We start from the raw sequence: 16,231 nt of genomic DNA on the forward strand, positions 1-16,231 counted from the left end.
TTGCAGTGATTTGAGTTTACACTCGTGCAATGGAGCATTCTCGAACGTAAAGTTTGAAAACATTGTTCTGCCATTATCAATTTCGCCATTATCTATTATCCCTGCGTTACCCTGAGCAACCGACTTCTGTGCAAGTTTTCAAAGCAAGTGTCAAGTTTCTCTAAGCAAGACTGTTTTTGTTCGCCGCCCTATTAAGTCGACAGACATTGACTTTCGTTCAGTTGTGAAAACGAGTAATACGAAGAAAAGTATTTGAGTAAATACTACATATTTTAGATTGAGAAAACTTTACATTATATATCTGATCAGATCAAATTCATATTTGGGACCATTTATAACATTACAACACAAGTAAGGGCTGCGGGTCGGGTAGGGTAACAAAAATATCATAACCATGTAGCACTTAGAGGCGTGAATAAGTGATAGTTGTGTAACATCTTAACATCTTTACAGACTAAGTCATTATGTTTGATCTTCTATCAAAAAAGCACCAGCACCGAAATCCGACGAAAAGTGGGGGGAGAGGGGTGACAAACCGAAAATGTTATGGATAACACCGTACACTTAAACTCATATATGCACTCAGTAAAAGGAAGTAAATGAAATTAGATATGTAGGAGTTTAACAACAGCAGTTTATAATAATATTTACACAGAAATACAAAAATGAACTCAAATAACACCGCCTTCAAGTCAAACTCGACATGATTTCACAAATATCTTATCTTTGAAAGCCATTTATCACTTTATGGTATATGAGAACCTGAATGATCAAATAGCGCTATGGAGTTGAAAACATATACTATATGTTTAAAACTACAGTCGTTAATTTTTTTTTTCAAACTAAGTTTTCAACTCTTTGGGCATCATTTTAAACATGGGTTTATTTAAAGACTAGGTAAGCCTTTCTGAAAACATACAGCCATGGTTAGCAACTCTAAAATCAGCGCAACAGTAATTCTGGTAATAAGTTTGTAGTAAGTTTTGTAAGTACGCGTTAACTTTGTATCCATCTCCTTTCATCATTATTGAGATTAGGTTTTTTTTAATAAGCTAATTGATATAATTTTTCATATTTTATCTGCGATACAGGATTGTATATCATAGTAAAAAAAGCAAGTACTAATACAGCGTATTAGTTACGCATTCTAGAAACTTAGATAATTTTTGAACCAGTTGAAACTCAAGTAGGTTCATTGACACTCAATTGAGAAAGGAAACTGGAGTAGTTTTTCTTGATGTTAATGAATGCATGAGTTCAATGAGCAATATCGCCGAGTTACAACTCAGATTTGTTGACATCTTTCCCAGCAGAACTAGAAACCACAGACACTCGCAATGACAGAAGCTAGTCCCCATGAATTGATGTGTCTAGTCAATTTTGACAGTTGAGTAGATCTTCCTGACGAAGTAACTAGTTCCCACGTATCCAAACGTACCTAAACAAGAATGAAAATGAAAATCAATTACCAAAATTGCTCGAAATATAAAATAAATCGAGATGTTTATTCTACCGCATTTATGGTGTCTAAAAGCAGCTGACATTTTGTTACTTTATGAGAGCCGTGGAAGACATATAAGCAACACTTTTATCGACAACGTGAAAGTGTTTTGTCCACAAATCACTTCCTACTTTGGAACACTTCACTAGCTTGAGAGAAATATTTGTTTACTTACAGTCAAAAGCTACATCCAACATAAACTAATGGCTATAATTTTTTTTCGGTACTGTTAAACTCAGCTCAATTATCAGGCTTCATAATTTAATCTAAATTTAATGTCAGGCTTCACAAATTAATATGATTTTACAAAATTACCCACGTTTTCCAGAAAATGGGAGGATTTTAAGAAATATTTCTCGAAAACAGAAACACAGCCGGCAAATTGTCGGAAAATAGCCACCGTTGACGCACATCGGGATTGGAACAAAAAGAACATAGCCGGCAGATTGCCGGAAAATAGCCACCGTTGACGCACATCGGGATTGGAACAAAAAGAACATAGCCGGCAGATTGCCGGAACAGCAGCGAAATAGACTTGCGTGCTTTAAAATACAGATGGAAAAAGATACAGAAATGAGTTGATAGAAGTTATCGCCGCCGCCTATAAAACTTACAAGTTTAATTCAAAGGTTGTTTTTGGATGCAAAAAATTTTTCACTGCCGCGGCTCGAACGGCTGATCTCCTGCTTAACAGTCAGTCGCCTTAACCACTCCGCTGTCGGACTATACAATCTCATTCTTACAATCAACTTTGTTTTAGCAACAGACAACTTCTGAATAACCGCAATTTATGTCACGCAGAAAGCGTGAAATCAAGCGCGAAAAAACCACTTAAGCAATTTAAAAAATTCAATTAAAAACCATGTAATCAATTTAAAAAATTCAAAAAAACGAATACAGTTCATTGTTAAGCATTCAAGACAGAGAAAAGATAACTATTCATCCGATACAAAGATCTATCCTCCTGAAGAGACCAAAAAATAGGAAAAAGCAGAATTCATAAATAAGAAACATTTTGCAAAAAAATGGTCAAAGAACTGCACTTATGATAAAGTTTTAACTGTTTTCTCAAAACTTAAGGCCAAAAAATGATTGAATTTTTATTGAAACGAAATTAAAGTCCCTCATGTTGCACAAAAAAACTATTTCTAGCAATTACAACCAAAATACAAACGAAAAATTGACGAAAATTGGAAAAAACTACCAAAATCGGATTAGCATATGTACAATTTTATGGAACAAAATTACATCGAGGTAGAAAGAGGCGTTGAGTATAGGAATCATCAAAGAGAAATTGCCATATTGCCACTAATAAACTGAACGCTATCAAGCTTAGTACCAATATCAGCTAGCAAAAGCTCTTATGAAATTTGATTACCTAAGGCAAAATAACAATGATCGGGCTTCATCTGTTTATCCCGCTTCTTTTGATTGAAAAAAGTTTTCTTTCTTGTTTAACTATTCATCTCTTCTGCTCAGCATGAACTAGTGATAACTTAGCGATAACAAAATATTCCGTTTTGTACAACGTTTTTAGAACAAAAACTACAAAGATTAACAAGTTTGCAAAACATGATCTAAGACTAAATTCAAAAACTCCATCTATAACCACTTTTTTCGAAAGTTTTCAAAAAACTACGGTCGCGTTCTGGATGCATTTATTTAGGTATTTGTCGTTTTAACAATGAAGTGCCGATTCTCAGAACATAATAGGCTCACAGAATTATCTAATTTGGAAGAAAATGAGAATATAGCCGGCTAATATACGGAAAAGAGCAACCTTTGACGCGCTTGACAAACATCGGGATTAAAAACAAAAAAAAGTTATAATTTGCTGTTGTTATAATTTGCTGTACAGTCTCAGTAAGATTCTAAACTCAGACTTAATTCAGCTTCTAAATTGAAAGCTGTTAATCAGACATCAGTTAGCAATGGATCTAATGAACTTTGATATCCTAATCCACAATGAATTAAGGACCAGGCTTTATCGGCTTATCCCGTTTCTTTTGATTTTGCTCTTTTGACATTGACCGTATTCACTACATTGCGTAATTCAATGAGTGAAACATCTTAATCTATTCAGTTTAAACAGAGAGTGAAGTAAGTCACGGGTCAACAAGAAAATCGTGACTTACGTAAAACGACAAAAGTTATCAATAGGTAAAATGAAGTAAAAAAAGAGAGCGCCTAAATAATAGCCGTTGAGAGGCTGACGGTCGCTATTAAAAAGTGTTAGAATTTTGGTCACATTTTAAAAAACCTGCTTTATACCAATACAACTGTAATCAATAGATAACAGAAAGTCCCAAAGAAATGACTTTGTAATCAATTCCGAATAACTACAACAAAAGAATGGGCCACAATTCTCTAAAATAGCCTGAGAATCCAAACATTCAAATTAGCGGTTAACTCGTTTATATTTGCAGAATCAATTTTTAATTGGAAAATAAACGAACATAACCGACTAACGTCGGGCGAATTGCTCTCAAACGACCGGCGAGCGGTTGCCTTTGTCAACAGCTAGCCACGGTTTAGTGCCGTCAGGGCGCTACCTCTTTATCCCGTTTCTGAATACGAAAGTCAAATGAGTTAGACGAAATCGGCCAAGCGAAAAACTGCATAAAAGACAAACAGGATTAATATATTTGCTATAAATTGCTTTTGAGAGCAATTAACAATGCCTTCCTAAAAGTACCTGTTAGATCATTTATGGCAAAAAAAAACATTTCAACTATAACTCATTAATAATGAGGATCAGAGATGGTGACATTACGCCACATAACAGCAGCTGAAGTGCGGATTCAACAAAAAGAGAGAGATAAAAAGTGAACGAGAAAAAGAAGGAAAGGAGCCCCAGACGAGAGAGAGAAAAGGAGGCAGGAATATCTTCTATGACTGGATTCGACACTGCAACTTCTAGTTTTCTAACCTTGTTGATAAATAAATCATAAAAAGATGGTGACATTACGCCACATAACAGCAGCTGAAGTGCGGATTCAACAAAAAGAGAGAGAGAGAGATAAAAAGTGAACGAGAAAGAGAAGGAAAGGAGCCCCAGACGCGAGAGAGAAAAGGAGGCAGGAATATCTTCTATGATTGGATTCGACACTGCAACTTCTAGTTTTCTAACCTTGTTGATAAATAAATCATAAAAAAAACTGAAAAAAGCAAAATTAAAAAAAAAGTTTTGAACTTGGGCAATAAAAAAAATCAAAACAATTTTTTGACTCGAAATTTCTGTCAAGTAACCCATCTCCGAGACTTGAAAGTTTCGTTGGCCAGTAGTGGTTGTTAAACTCAGAAAAGGACAATATTGAAAAAATTTGGAAAAAATTTCAAATTTTAACAAAATCTTGCTAAAACTCAAGACATTAATACCTTAAGAACCATTTCATTGTCTCAAGAGACTATCCAGTATCGATGTTTCAAGCCTGAAATAGTTTCACTGGCTCATAAAGATCCATATGCTTGGAACATGAAAAAGTTTCCAAAAATCTGAAAAGTTTAAATTTTATTACTTTAAAACTAAAAGTTTTAATGTTTTCAAATATTACTAAAACTAAAGTCTAAAAACTGTTGATCACAATCTTATTAGCTCTAGAAACTATGCAGCAGCTGATTATCAAACCTTGGAGGAGGTCCCAGGGCCTCTGTTGCCGGAAAAAATTCAAAAACATGAAAAAATTGCAAATATTTTAAAAAATTGCTCAAATTCATGATATTAAAATCTCCAAGAACATTCCACTTCACCTATAAACTATACAGTAACATATTATCAAATCTTAGAGGATTTTCCGTGGCCCTTGAGGCTAGAGCAACCTTAAAAAAGACAAAAAATTTAAAAACTTCAAATTGCAAGTTTTAAAAAAAATTGATAAAACTTGATATTAAAAATTTGAAAATTAATCCATGACCAACAAAAATTTTACAATAATTTATTATCAAACCCTAACGGAGGCTTTTTTGACCTTTGAGGCTCAAAAAACTTGAATAATGACTATAAATGTTAAAAAATTGGAAAAAAATGGCAAAAAATATCAAAAAATATGCTAAATTTGGTGCTGTTAAAATATTGCACGACATTCCATTTAATCCAAAATATGTTCAGAAACCTATTTGCGAACCGGAGAGGAGGTTACTTGGCTTTTAAGGCTGACAAAATCTAAAAAACGACAAAAAATTTCAAAAAAAGCAAGTTTTATCAAAAAATTGCTAAAATTTGTGACATTAAAAAGTTGAAAAATTATTCCATTACCATTAAAAATTTGTCAGTAACTTGTAATCAAACCCCATAGGATGTTTTCTGATCCCGGGGGGTGGCTGCATCCGGGGCTGTTTGGGGGCAACACTGGGGTGGGGGGGCAATAGGGGTGGGGCAACAGTGGGGGTGTCTTCAACCTCTAAGAACAGCCCTTCACACCATAAGTATAAGTATGAGTCTCCAAAACAGTTTGAGCTGAAAGGCTCTAAGAGCACTTAATGCCCGCTGTGCGCTACCTGTTTATCCCGTTTTTGAGGACGAAAAGTCAAAAGCGTCAGACGAAAAATCGGTCAAGCGAAAAATCGCATAAAAAAAGACCGACAGGACTAATATAATTGCTACAAACTTCGTTTGAGAGCAACTAATTAATTAACATGGCCAACTGATACTAATGCCTGACGAATCACTCACACAAGGCCTGTGAGAGGTTGGTTTCGGCAGCAGCCAGCTGGGGCTTAGAGATGCTAGCATAAATGCTTGCATTAGGGCGTCAAAGAAGCGTTGGGGCGGGGGTCAAACAGTTAAGATTAAGAACGGCCCTTGACGCCATGAGTTTATGTCTCCCCAAAAAAGTTTCAGCTACTCGCAAACTTAGAGACTAGAGAGATCAGGGTCTAAGAGAGCTGCTCAGCCACTTAACATCGTCCGGGCTTCACCTGTTTATACCAAAATGCTGCTTGCTTACAGAAAATTCTTTTACGCCTCTTGAAAATATTTCTCAATCTTGAAAATAGCGGTCTGAAACTAAACCAAATTCCATTACATGCAATTAAAATTCTTTTAAAAAAGACTACCTAATTTAGCTTCGCTCAGCTTGCAAATTCGCAATTATAAAAAGAAAAATTTTAAGAACAGATGTCCGGACGTTATACTATGCAAGCGCGCGAAGCATAATTCCACGTTGCCTGCTAATTTCAATTTTAAAAATTGCCTGCTAAAAAATTTCAATACAAATCCAAAATAAAACCTGACTGAAATACGTGATCTATTCAAAATCCGTGCTTTTTATAAACACTCAGGGGCAAATCAATGGTTTTAATTTGACACCATACTAGGACTAAAATAGTGCGAGCGCTTGGGGTCGAAGAGTTTTGTTTAAGCTTGAGTGAGGTGGCAAAACAGCAGACCTTAAATTTGTTACATTGAAAGTTATAGACAAAACTTACCGCACAGTATTCCGAGACACACACAGAATATTCCCATGTAGGAGAAATAGAAGGCCGTTTGGAAGAATCCGAACATCCTAAACACAGACTAGCTTATGACAAATTAATCGACAACCTTAAAAGGACAGAACAATAAAGTTAGTACATAACTGCAAGAAAAAGATAAAAGACAGTGCTAATAAGAGGCAGAAACCGAAGCTTTTTAACGAAACTATTGAATTGGTGAAAGTAATTGTCACTCTATCACAGTATTCACAAGGATAACTTTCGACAACTTGATAATATATTTTTTAAGTAAAAAAAAACAGCTATGAACAAAAAAATTGTACTACTTTTAAGGATTATGTATTCTTCTCATCGACTTGTAAGAACTTGGTCAAACTTTTCCCTTACAACATACTATTTAGATCAAGCTAATACTTTCAATTTGATTGGAATTTCTTGAATTGAATTAAATTTGAATACTACTGACTTGGTTTTGAAGAAGAAATAGTAGATACAGTAGAGGTACACGTAGAATGCACACGACGCCCCAGCCCAGAAGCTAGTCCATTGCCTAAAACAGCCAAAACATCCTCAGGTTTAAACAGAACCGACTAACGTCGTCATAAACGACTTAAGTGGTCAAGCGTTGGGGGGGGGGGGGGGGGGGGGGTCAAAAAGATTGTGGAGGTCCAAATCCAAATTGCCAGTTAGTTGGAGAGTGAACGAGGGACGGTGTTGGGGGGGGGGGGGGGGGGTGGGGGTGGGGGGTGACTGAGGGATCAAAATTTTAAGATTAAGAACCTCCTTTCACACCACAAAATTGTCTCCTCAAAACAGCTTCGGTGAACCGCATACTTAAGAGACTAGTAAGGCGTAAGGCTAAGGGAGCTTTTCAGCCAGTTAAATCCCGCCGGGCGCCACCTGTTCATCCCGTCTTTGAGGACAAAAAGTTAAGAAGCCTCAGATGAAAAACTAGTCAAGCGAAAAATTGCATAAACAGACCACAGAACTAATACAATTGCTACAGACTTTTTTGGAGAGCAATTAAAAACACCAAGAAAACGTGAGCAATTCTTTAATACGAGAAACGCTCCCTTAATATTATCCGCATAGAATTTTAAACACTGCAGCGCTGATTTCCGAGTTATACTTCCCTGTTTCAACTTTGGGTCTTTCCCATTATAGCCCCCCCCCCCCCCCAGCTTAGTGGTCAGATAACCTATAGCCCTCCCCATCATGGTAAATATACCATAATGGGGGGGCTATAATTTCATGGGGGGGCTATAATGGGAAAGACCCTCAACTTTTAGCAGTCAACTTGGTTTTAACTTCAATTAACGATAAGCTTTAATTTTTTTACAAGACGGTGAATATCAAATTTCTATAACAAATTCCAATTTAAGTCAGGTTATTCTGCGTATAACCAACTAACCATCGATAGTCTTCAGAATTGAGTAGGAAGTAAACAGCCACGATGGTCACACACACAGTCACGATCATGAGGATGATAAAGACGAGGAGCATGAATCCGTACACGTAGTAGATCTTGTATGCCCAGAAGGAGGTGAAGATGAAGTACATCTCTATGAAGATACTCCCGAAAGGCAACACCCCACCCAGCAGAACTATCATCGCAGGCTCCATTATCCTTGAAAACACACGTGCGTCAACGAGATAAACGTCAAAATAACCCACATAATATGAGACCCTTTCCCATTATTGTATAAATACTGCATAAATACTGTAAAGGCGACTCTATAGTTCATAGGCGGCTCCAGTAAGCTAGTCGTCTAGAATGACAAAGACGCGATTTCATTATTCACCAAATACGTCTGACGTCGGACGAATTGCTTTTTAACTACAAGAACTTTTTTTAATAGCTAAAAATTTATTGCAATCTGCGTGGTCTCCATTATTAAATAATCTTGGTTTATCTTGATCTAAAATTCAAATGTTTGATGCTTTTTTCTTGTTGCCAATCTTAATGTTTTCTCCGATCTTTGATGTTTCTTCCTCTCGTCCTCAGCCTTTCAATTCTCGTTTTTTTTTAATTTCCTCGCGTTATTGAATTTGAAATGAGCACAAGTCCCCTCCTGTTAGATGACATTGCTTAAGAAAAGGATACCCTCTCATTGGGTGAGTTCAATAATGATTCCGGTCGTTTTTCTAACAGTTAGTTAATGCGGGCTAGTAGGCAATATAAATTTTATTATCAATAATAAATTTAGCAAGCACACTACATATACGCCGCCCGTAAAACCAAACTCGGGAACAAAATCGATACAAAAGAATGCTTTGTTTAATGCAAAACTTACCACTTTTTCTCCGGAATCGGTCTTGGCACAGCATTCACTCTGCATGGGGCATCTGGGAGACCTGCCAGGTTCCGTCCCAGAATGGTTCCAACGAGAGTCAGGGGGAGAATAACGAAGAGACAGATGCAGGCCACAGCTATCATGGACCCGAAGGGAATTGCCCGGGATGCATGGTAGTACATGGCGATGAAGTTGATGCCTATAGCTGTAGCTGAGACGTAGGCAGGGATCAGGAACGCACTCACAAACATCTGTCGGATCCACTGCTTGCCTAGAGCACAGCAAACCAACAGAATTAATAAGCAGTCTATTGAATGTTCGATTACTGGATTGAAAGGGAATTTTTTTTATTACATCAGTCACTCAATGAGGGTATTGCTGAAAATTTTGAATCCGAATTCAAGAGGGAAAAAGCAGAGAACAGGTAGGAAGCGGGATTTGAAGACTCGCTGATCAAATTGAACTTAATTTTAAAAATACCATGACCAGAAAAAACCGACAAATTTTGCTATTCATTATTAAGTTGCCCTAGACTGATAACACGGTATGCAGTTGAAGACTATTATTGTTACCACATTTTTTGAAAAAAATTAGAACTTTATGCTAGACCCCCATTTTTGTTCAGAGAATTTTCGACTTTTTGCAATTTAACCTAATTTTTAAGCAAATTTACTAAAAATTTGGTCAAAATTCAATCGTTTACGACATCTAGCGGTTTATTCGAGAGTATCTTTGAAAAACAAGTGCATTATCCACTTATCAGTGTCTCCATATGCTACAAAAATACAAAAAATTTGTCTTTTTGAGGAAAATTTTTAGCTAAGTTTAAGGCATTTTTATGAATTTTTAACCTGTCCATCACCTGTTATAAATTAACTTTTCGTCCAATGTTAAGCTTGATTTAAATCATTGTTGATGTATTGACAATCAGGGTGAAAATGATTTGAGATCCATTAAGGGTTAATTGCAAAAAAAAATTTTAAAGATATTTTATATCGAACTGGAAAAACTAAGAGAAATTTTAAATCTTAGTTTATGTGATAGCATGCACTTTGTGACTGAACACCAATCAACTTTGACTCGTTTTATACTTTTTTGCACTAAACTGAGATTTGAATTTTTCATATTTGTCTGAACACCAATCATATTTGTCTGAAAATGACTGAACACCAATCAACTTTGACTCGTTTTATACTTTTTTGCACTAAACTGAGATTTGAATTTTTCATATTTGTGTCACTCACTAAAACATAGCCGGCAGATTGCTGGAAAATAGCCGGCAATGACGCGCTAGAAACACATCGGGATTGGAAGAAAAAGAACAAAAATGAGAGATAGAAATGGACAAAATTTTTTCCGAAGTTTCAAAAAGTTCTAATTCATTGTGCAATTTCAGTTAGATTCTAAACCAATGCTTACTCTAGCTTCTAAACTGAAGGGTATTAAGCTTAACACTAATATCCGCTAGCAATCGCTCTAAGGAACTTTGATAACCTAATACACTAGGACTTAATGACCGGGCTTTATCGGTTTATCCCGTTTTATTTGATCTAGCTCTTTTGACATTGACCGTAATTGCTACATTACGTCATTCACTGCGTGAAAGTATTTAGAATCCATTCAGTTGAAACAATGAGTGGGGCAAGTCAAACTTGAAAATCTTGACTAAAGTAAAACGAAAAACGTGATCAAAAGGTAAGGCGAATTAAAACAAAGGAGAGCGCCTAAATAATAGCCGTTGGAGAGGCTGACGGCGGCTATTAAACAACATTGAAAATGAGTTAAGGAGCAGCTCCACATGCTCAGTCAGCTATTATTGAGTTCCAGTTTCACATAATTCAGATTATTTTTGGGTGCAGTCTTTTTTCTGCACCCAAACTCTTCATAAATGCACCCAAACTCTTTCTTTGCACCCAAGCTCTTCGTTTCTGAGCCCACAACTCTTCATAAAAATTTATGATTTTGAGGTTGATTGGAACTTAAATTTGAGGTTGCACATCAGGCAGCAGAACAGGTAATCAATCAGACGCAGCACGGTTAACAAAAAACGTTCAAGTTGAGGGCGCGGACGGCCACTTGGAGATCAGAGAAATCAGGTTCTGGCTGACTTGCAATGTTTGTTGGTGCTTTGACTGCTGTTCTCAGCTGTACACCCTTTTCAATATTAGACATCTTCACGACTTACTTTTTTCAAGAAACAAATTTTACAAATTTAATTAGAAAGAATTAAATTTTAAATTCAACGTTGATGTTTGTTCCGTCTTTCTATTCGAAACACAAAAATCTCAAATGCTCTATTGTAAAGCATATCGTACCATCGTCCTTTTGCCCATTCTTGTACATAGCTCTTGGTTCTATCAAATTTGATGTTTTTTTTGAAAACTTAAACTTTTCAGATTTGATGCTCATATAGTTTGCTCACATAATATATTTGCTCCCGGAATGCTTAAACGAAAACTACAGCTCAAAACTATCACTATATTTTGAGCTTTTTAATTTAACTTCACAGGTATCTCGGGGCCCAAAAGAATTTTTACTAATTCAGTGTTGTCTTATAGAACAAAATCTCTTAAGACGTGAAGAAGAAAGCTGATCACTTGATCACTTAAATCGCATATCTTTTGGCTGCTACTTTCTCATAAATTAGTCTAATATGCATTTTCTATGTTTTACTTTTTGTTCTTTTCAAAGCTATCAAAACTTGCATGCTTTGGAATAAGTGAGACGCCACATGTTTCAGAAAAGCCAAATCAAATTTTCGAATTCTTGCCCACTCTTCAGCTCGTCAGTATTTTTTGTTGTAACTATTTTATCGTGGGATATTGGTGCATCATCAGGGTTCGCAGCAGAATCTGTCGAATAGCATGATTTTCGTTTACTTTGAAACCACAGTTTTCAAACAGTATATTCACCTTCGTTTCGCCTGCTTTTGCCGCTTGTTTATACATTTGCCGAAACTTATTTTCACTTCTTTAAGTTACGTAACTTAATTCAATCATTTTAACCAAACACCGTTCGGGGTGTATTGCAAGGAAACTTGAAAAAATGAGACCAATTTGTCACGGAGATAAAAAAGATAAAAAAAATCTTTCGTTTCTCAAAGAGTAATAGACAGAGACTAATGGAGCTCAATCAAAACCGCCAAATATGAATTGTCAATCGTCAAGACAATTCAAATTTAAAGTGTTCGTGTGTAGATACAGCATGTTTCAGGAACTGTTTTCATAAAATTTATCATAAATTAATTGCACCTAATTATTTCGGAATTGAAGATTACTCAGGTTCTTTGCTTCCTCTGAAACTAATTATTTTTCAAATTTAGCTAAATAGCTAAGCTTTTTTCGTAACAACTTGCTGAAAACAATGTTTGGTGCTAAACTTTTTTCGTAACAGCTTGTTGAAAACAATGTTTGGTGCTAAAACAAACGTTTCTGGAATATCTTTTTCGATATATACATTTAATATGTATTATACATTCAAATGCAAATATGGGAATATTCTCTGGCACGCACAGAACAAGCCAGCCTTCTTGTTAACTTTACAATGCTTTACACCTTTTGAATTGGTATTCTTGTAGCTTGCATAAACTAAGAACTAATCAACTAACGCAAAACAAAATTGTCTCCAGGAGCTTTTTTTACATTTATTTGGACAGAACGAGGAAAATTATATTAATTTTCTGGCTCGCAATGACAACAAAAATGCACAAATGCTTGAATTATCTTAGCAACATATGAAAGATCTTGCTTATTTAATATTTCTGATACTTTAGCAAGATCTTTATGAGCCAATTTTCATATTCAATGTTGCTAACATTGATAAAATATCGGTAAGTAACATACTCCTTGAAACGCATTCAAAGATCGGAAGTATCTTGATAATTTCTATAACCACCGATCGTTTATTAAGATTTTATCAAGGTAGTACGATTTTCATATGGATATCAAACGCAGCTCCTACTGAACATTAAAGCGACATCATCAATTTAGTCGGTATATCCTGTATGAAAGTGTCATACCTCCCATTCTAGCGTAGAGACTGCCACCGAAATATCCATTGACAGGAGAAGTGGCAGCGTAGACAAAGATTGCCGTGCTCAGCAGAGATCCACGCCTGCAAACAACCAAAATCATTTGATATATTGATGGATATTTTTTTCTTATGTCTATTTTACTTATGGATATAAATTCCACCTTAATGTCCACTAGAAAATCTCAATACTAGACAATAAATAAAATCTCAATTCTCTGATCAGATGTCAGCCTTAAAAATTTTGGTTTTATCACCCTTGAGAAGAATGCTGACTAATAACACAAATTTCATTTCCTCGCATAATATCAGAGTATATCTATATCAGAACAAACTATATCATCCAATGTGTCCACATTAAAAGGGCATCTCACACAATCAAGTCTTCAATACATCTTATGTGTTGCGATAAGATACTTATTACTTATTTACTTATGCAAGGGATAGTTATGCAAGATTATTTACTTATGCTAGATTTTTATTGAGCAGATGCGTTTTTCCTTGAGATGAGTTTCCTCCAATAGAGTTCCTACCAGAGATATCAAAAAATAAAAACATAGCAGGCCGATTGCCAGAAAATAGTAAAAAATAGTATTGCCAGAAAAACAGTAAAAAAGACAAACAAAAAAAATAGTCTTTTCATTGAAGGCTGAGATGTTATACTTTGATTAAGAGTCTGTATAAGTTATTGCTGCCTCTATTAACTGCTCTCAAATAACCTTCTCTCAAATAACTGCTCTCAAATAAGAGATAAGGTTAAGTGACATATAGTCACTTAACCTTATCTCTTAGAATTAAAAGTCTATTTCGAAGTGAGGAGGTCATTTTTGAGAGTGAGGTTAAGTCACGTGTGACCAAAACTTTAATCACGCGAATGAACATAAAACTCGCTCCACTAAGAGCGAAAAATGACGTCACGCACTCACTTCAGTTGAAAATGCATGAACGAATGAATAAAAAGCAGATTTGAAGTGGTTGTGACGTCATATGGTCGTAACAAAAATCTTGACGACGAACTAAAAAAAATCATAGCAGGCCAAGTCCTGACGTACAATTCAAAGAATTTTCATTGACTAAACAAAAAACTGGACCTGAAACAGACTATGAAAGAAAAACACTTCTATACAAAATCAGATCAAAAAAGTTAAACATAAACCGACAAATGTCGGAAGAACTGCTCTTGAACGACAGGCGAGGCAATTTAATTCATGGTCTTTAGTATAGATCAATTTTTCTTTATGGGTGCAAAAAACCTTGACGCCTCCGGGATTCGTAACACTGACCTCCCGATCCACAGCCACAACCACTGCGCTACAGATCACATACCTCACTTATTCTGCAACCGAATTTATATTAGCTTTACTTCAGAGCAATAGAGATCACTCAAAAATGAGGAACGGAAGCGTCAAAAAGTCACTTGAGACGTCAAAGAATGTTTTAGAAGAACAGCGCAAAATTGTCAAGCGAAAAATTTGCAAAAAAAGACACACGTTTACAAAAATTGCTATGAACTGCGTTTAAGAACAATTAAAAAAAACAGAAAATCAATGTCAAAACGCCACATGTGAACAAAACAACCACTAACGAGAAATGGAAACATGGCTCAGACAAAAAACTAAGCCTAGAATGAATTATAAATGGATTGGGAAAACCATTCAGTGGTTAATAAAAATATCCCATCCACAAATTTGAAAAAAAACAGTAAAAAATCAAAGTGAAATTGCCGGATGTGAACAAAAAACCACTAGCGAGAAAGCGAATTTTTGTTCAAACACCGTTTTCTCAATTTACTTTTAAATTAGAGCAAAAAAATTTCACGCCGCAAAACCAATCGCTTTTTCGCTCCACTTCCCTTTTGGACGTGACCAAAATCACGACTCCAATTTGACCTCAAAAATCATGAAAATGTGTGAACACATCTTAAAAAACAGACAGCGCCCCAATACAATTCAAATTTTTTGAATCGTAAAAACCAAGAGAAGACCAATAATAGCCCCAGCTATCGCTGTGCGGCTATTAATATACGATTAATAGCATAATTTACGAACCCAAGCCACAAACACCAACAGTTGGTTCCACCTTTTCCACCCTAATTCCAAAAGTTTTAAAAGCCAATCAAACATACTTTATGTATTTGACTGATTGCTAATGCCGATCTTTCAAAACCCGCTTAACGGTTATATCCGACTTCTTTTGGGTGGGCAAGGTCGCTTCCAAAAGCAAACATGAGATAAAAAATCAATAGCACTAACTCAGTATACAACTCTCCGAATATGGCGAGCATGATAACGAGGAGAGAGACTACTGTGATCTGGTATCCGGTGCCCACGAATGCGCAGAATAGGGTCCGGTGCTCTCCAGGGCGGAACACATCTCCGTGAACTTGCTTCCATCCATACTCGTCGCCAAGATCCTTCTCCTGCAAATGAGCAAAATTAAAGTATAGCTAACAGCCATTAAAAAAACGCCAAAACGACAACTGTAATGCTCCGAATGATACAAAGTTTGGTGATAAATCATCAGGCAATTAACCAGTGATACAATTGGCACTACAATTGCCTAAAGAAAACAAAAAAACTTATCGGAAAGAAATAATCACTTTTCAGAGCAATTTTTTTTCAACTGAAGTTTGGAGGAGAACGATGTAAATCAAGCAAGGAAGTGAGACAAAATTTAGCAAATAGTTGACAACTTCTTCAGACCAACGAACAAGCGTCGGACGAATTGCTCTCTAATTATACGCGAGGGGTTTCCTTTGGTTGTAACTAGCTTAGGCTTAGGGTGGCCGACTCCCTGGGTAAGAGCAGTGTATGAAAGAGGTGGGGGTAGAAAAATTTGGGGAGAGGGTAGAACCGCTATCAAAAATGCCCGTCACACCATGAAATTCGAAGTTCTGCCCTCTAAGCAGCTTCGGTCAATCATACTTTTACAGCCCACAAGGACGAAAAGTCAAACTTCGTTTGAGAGCAATTAA

At 36.0% G+C, this 16,231-nt stretch overlaps 1 protein-coding gene across 1 annotated transcript in view; it reads right to left on the reverse strand.

Moving 5' to 3' along the window:
* Positions 1-234: 234 nt before the first annotated feature.
* Positions 235-16,231, reverse strand: part of LOC142343043 (transmembrane 9 superfamily member 3-like) — an 86,006-nt gene continuing 70,009 nt past the window's right edge. The window contains exons 7-13 of the mRNA XM_075394733.1: positions 15,510-15,676; positions 13,247-13,341; positions 9,229-9,499; positions 8,346-8,561; positions 7,401-7,484; positions 6,929-7,005; positions 235-1,438 (exon numbers count right to left, since the gene is read on the reverse strand). Coding sequence (XP_075250848.1) covers positions 1,371-1,438; positions 6,929-7,005; positions 7,401-7,484; positions 8,346-8,561; positions 9,229-9,499; positions 13,247-13,341; positions 15,510-15,676 — 978 coding nt within the window. The 3' untranslated portion in view covers positions 235-1,370. The remainder of the gene's footprint in view (positions 1,439-6,928; positions 7,006-7,400; positions 7,485-8,345; positions 8,562-9,228; positions 9,500-13,246; positions 13,342-15,509; positions 15,677-16,231) is intronic.

This window comes from Convolutriloba macropyga, chromosome 1 (genome assembly GCF_964194025.1).
Source record: "Convolutriloba macropyga chromosome 1, txConMacr16.3, whole genome shotgun sequence".
In the NCBI taxonomy this organism is placed as follows: domain Eukaryota; kingdom Metazoa; phylum Xenacoelomorpha; order Acoela; family Convolutidae; genus Convolutriloba; species Convolutriloba macropyga.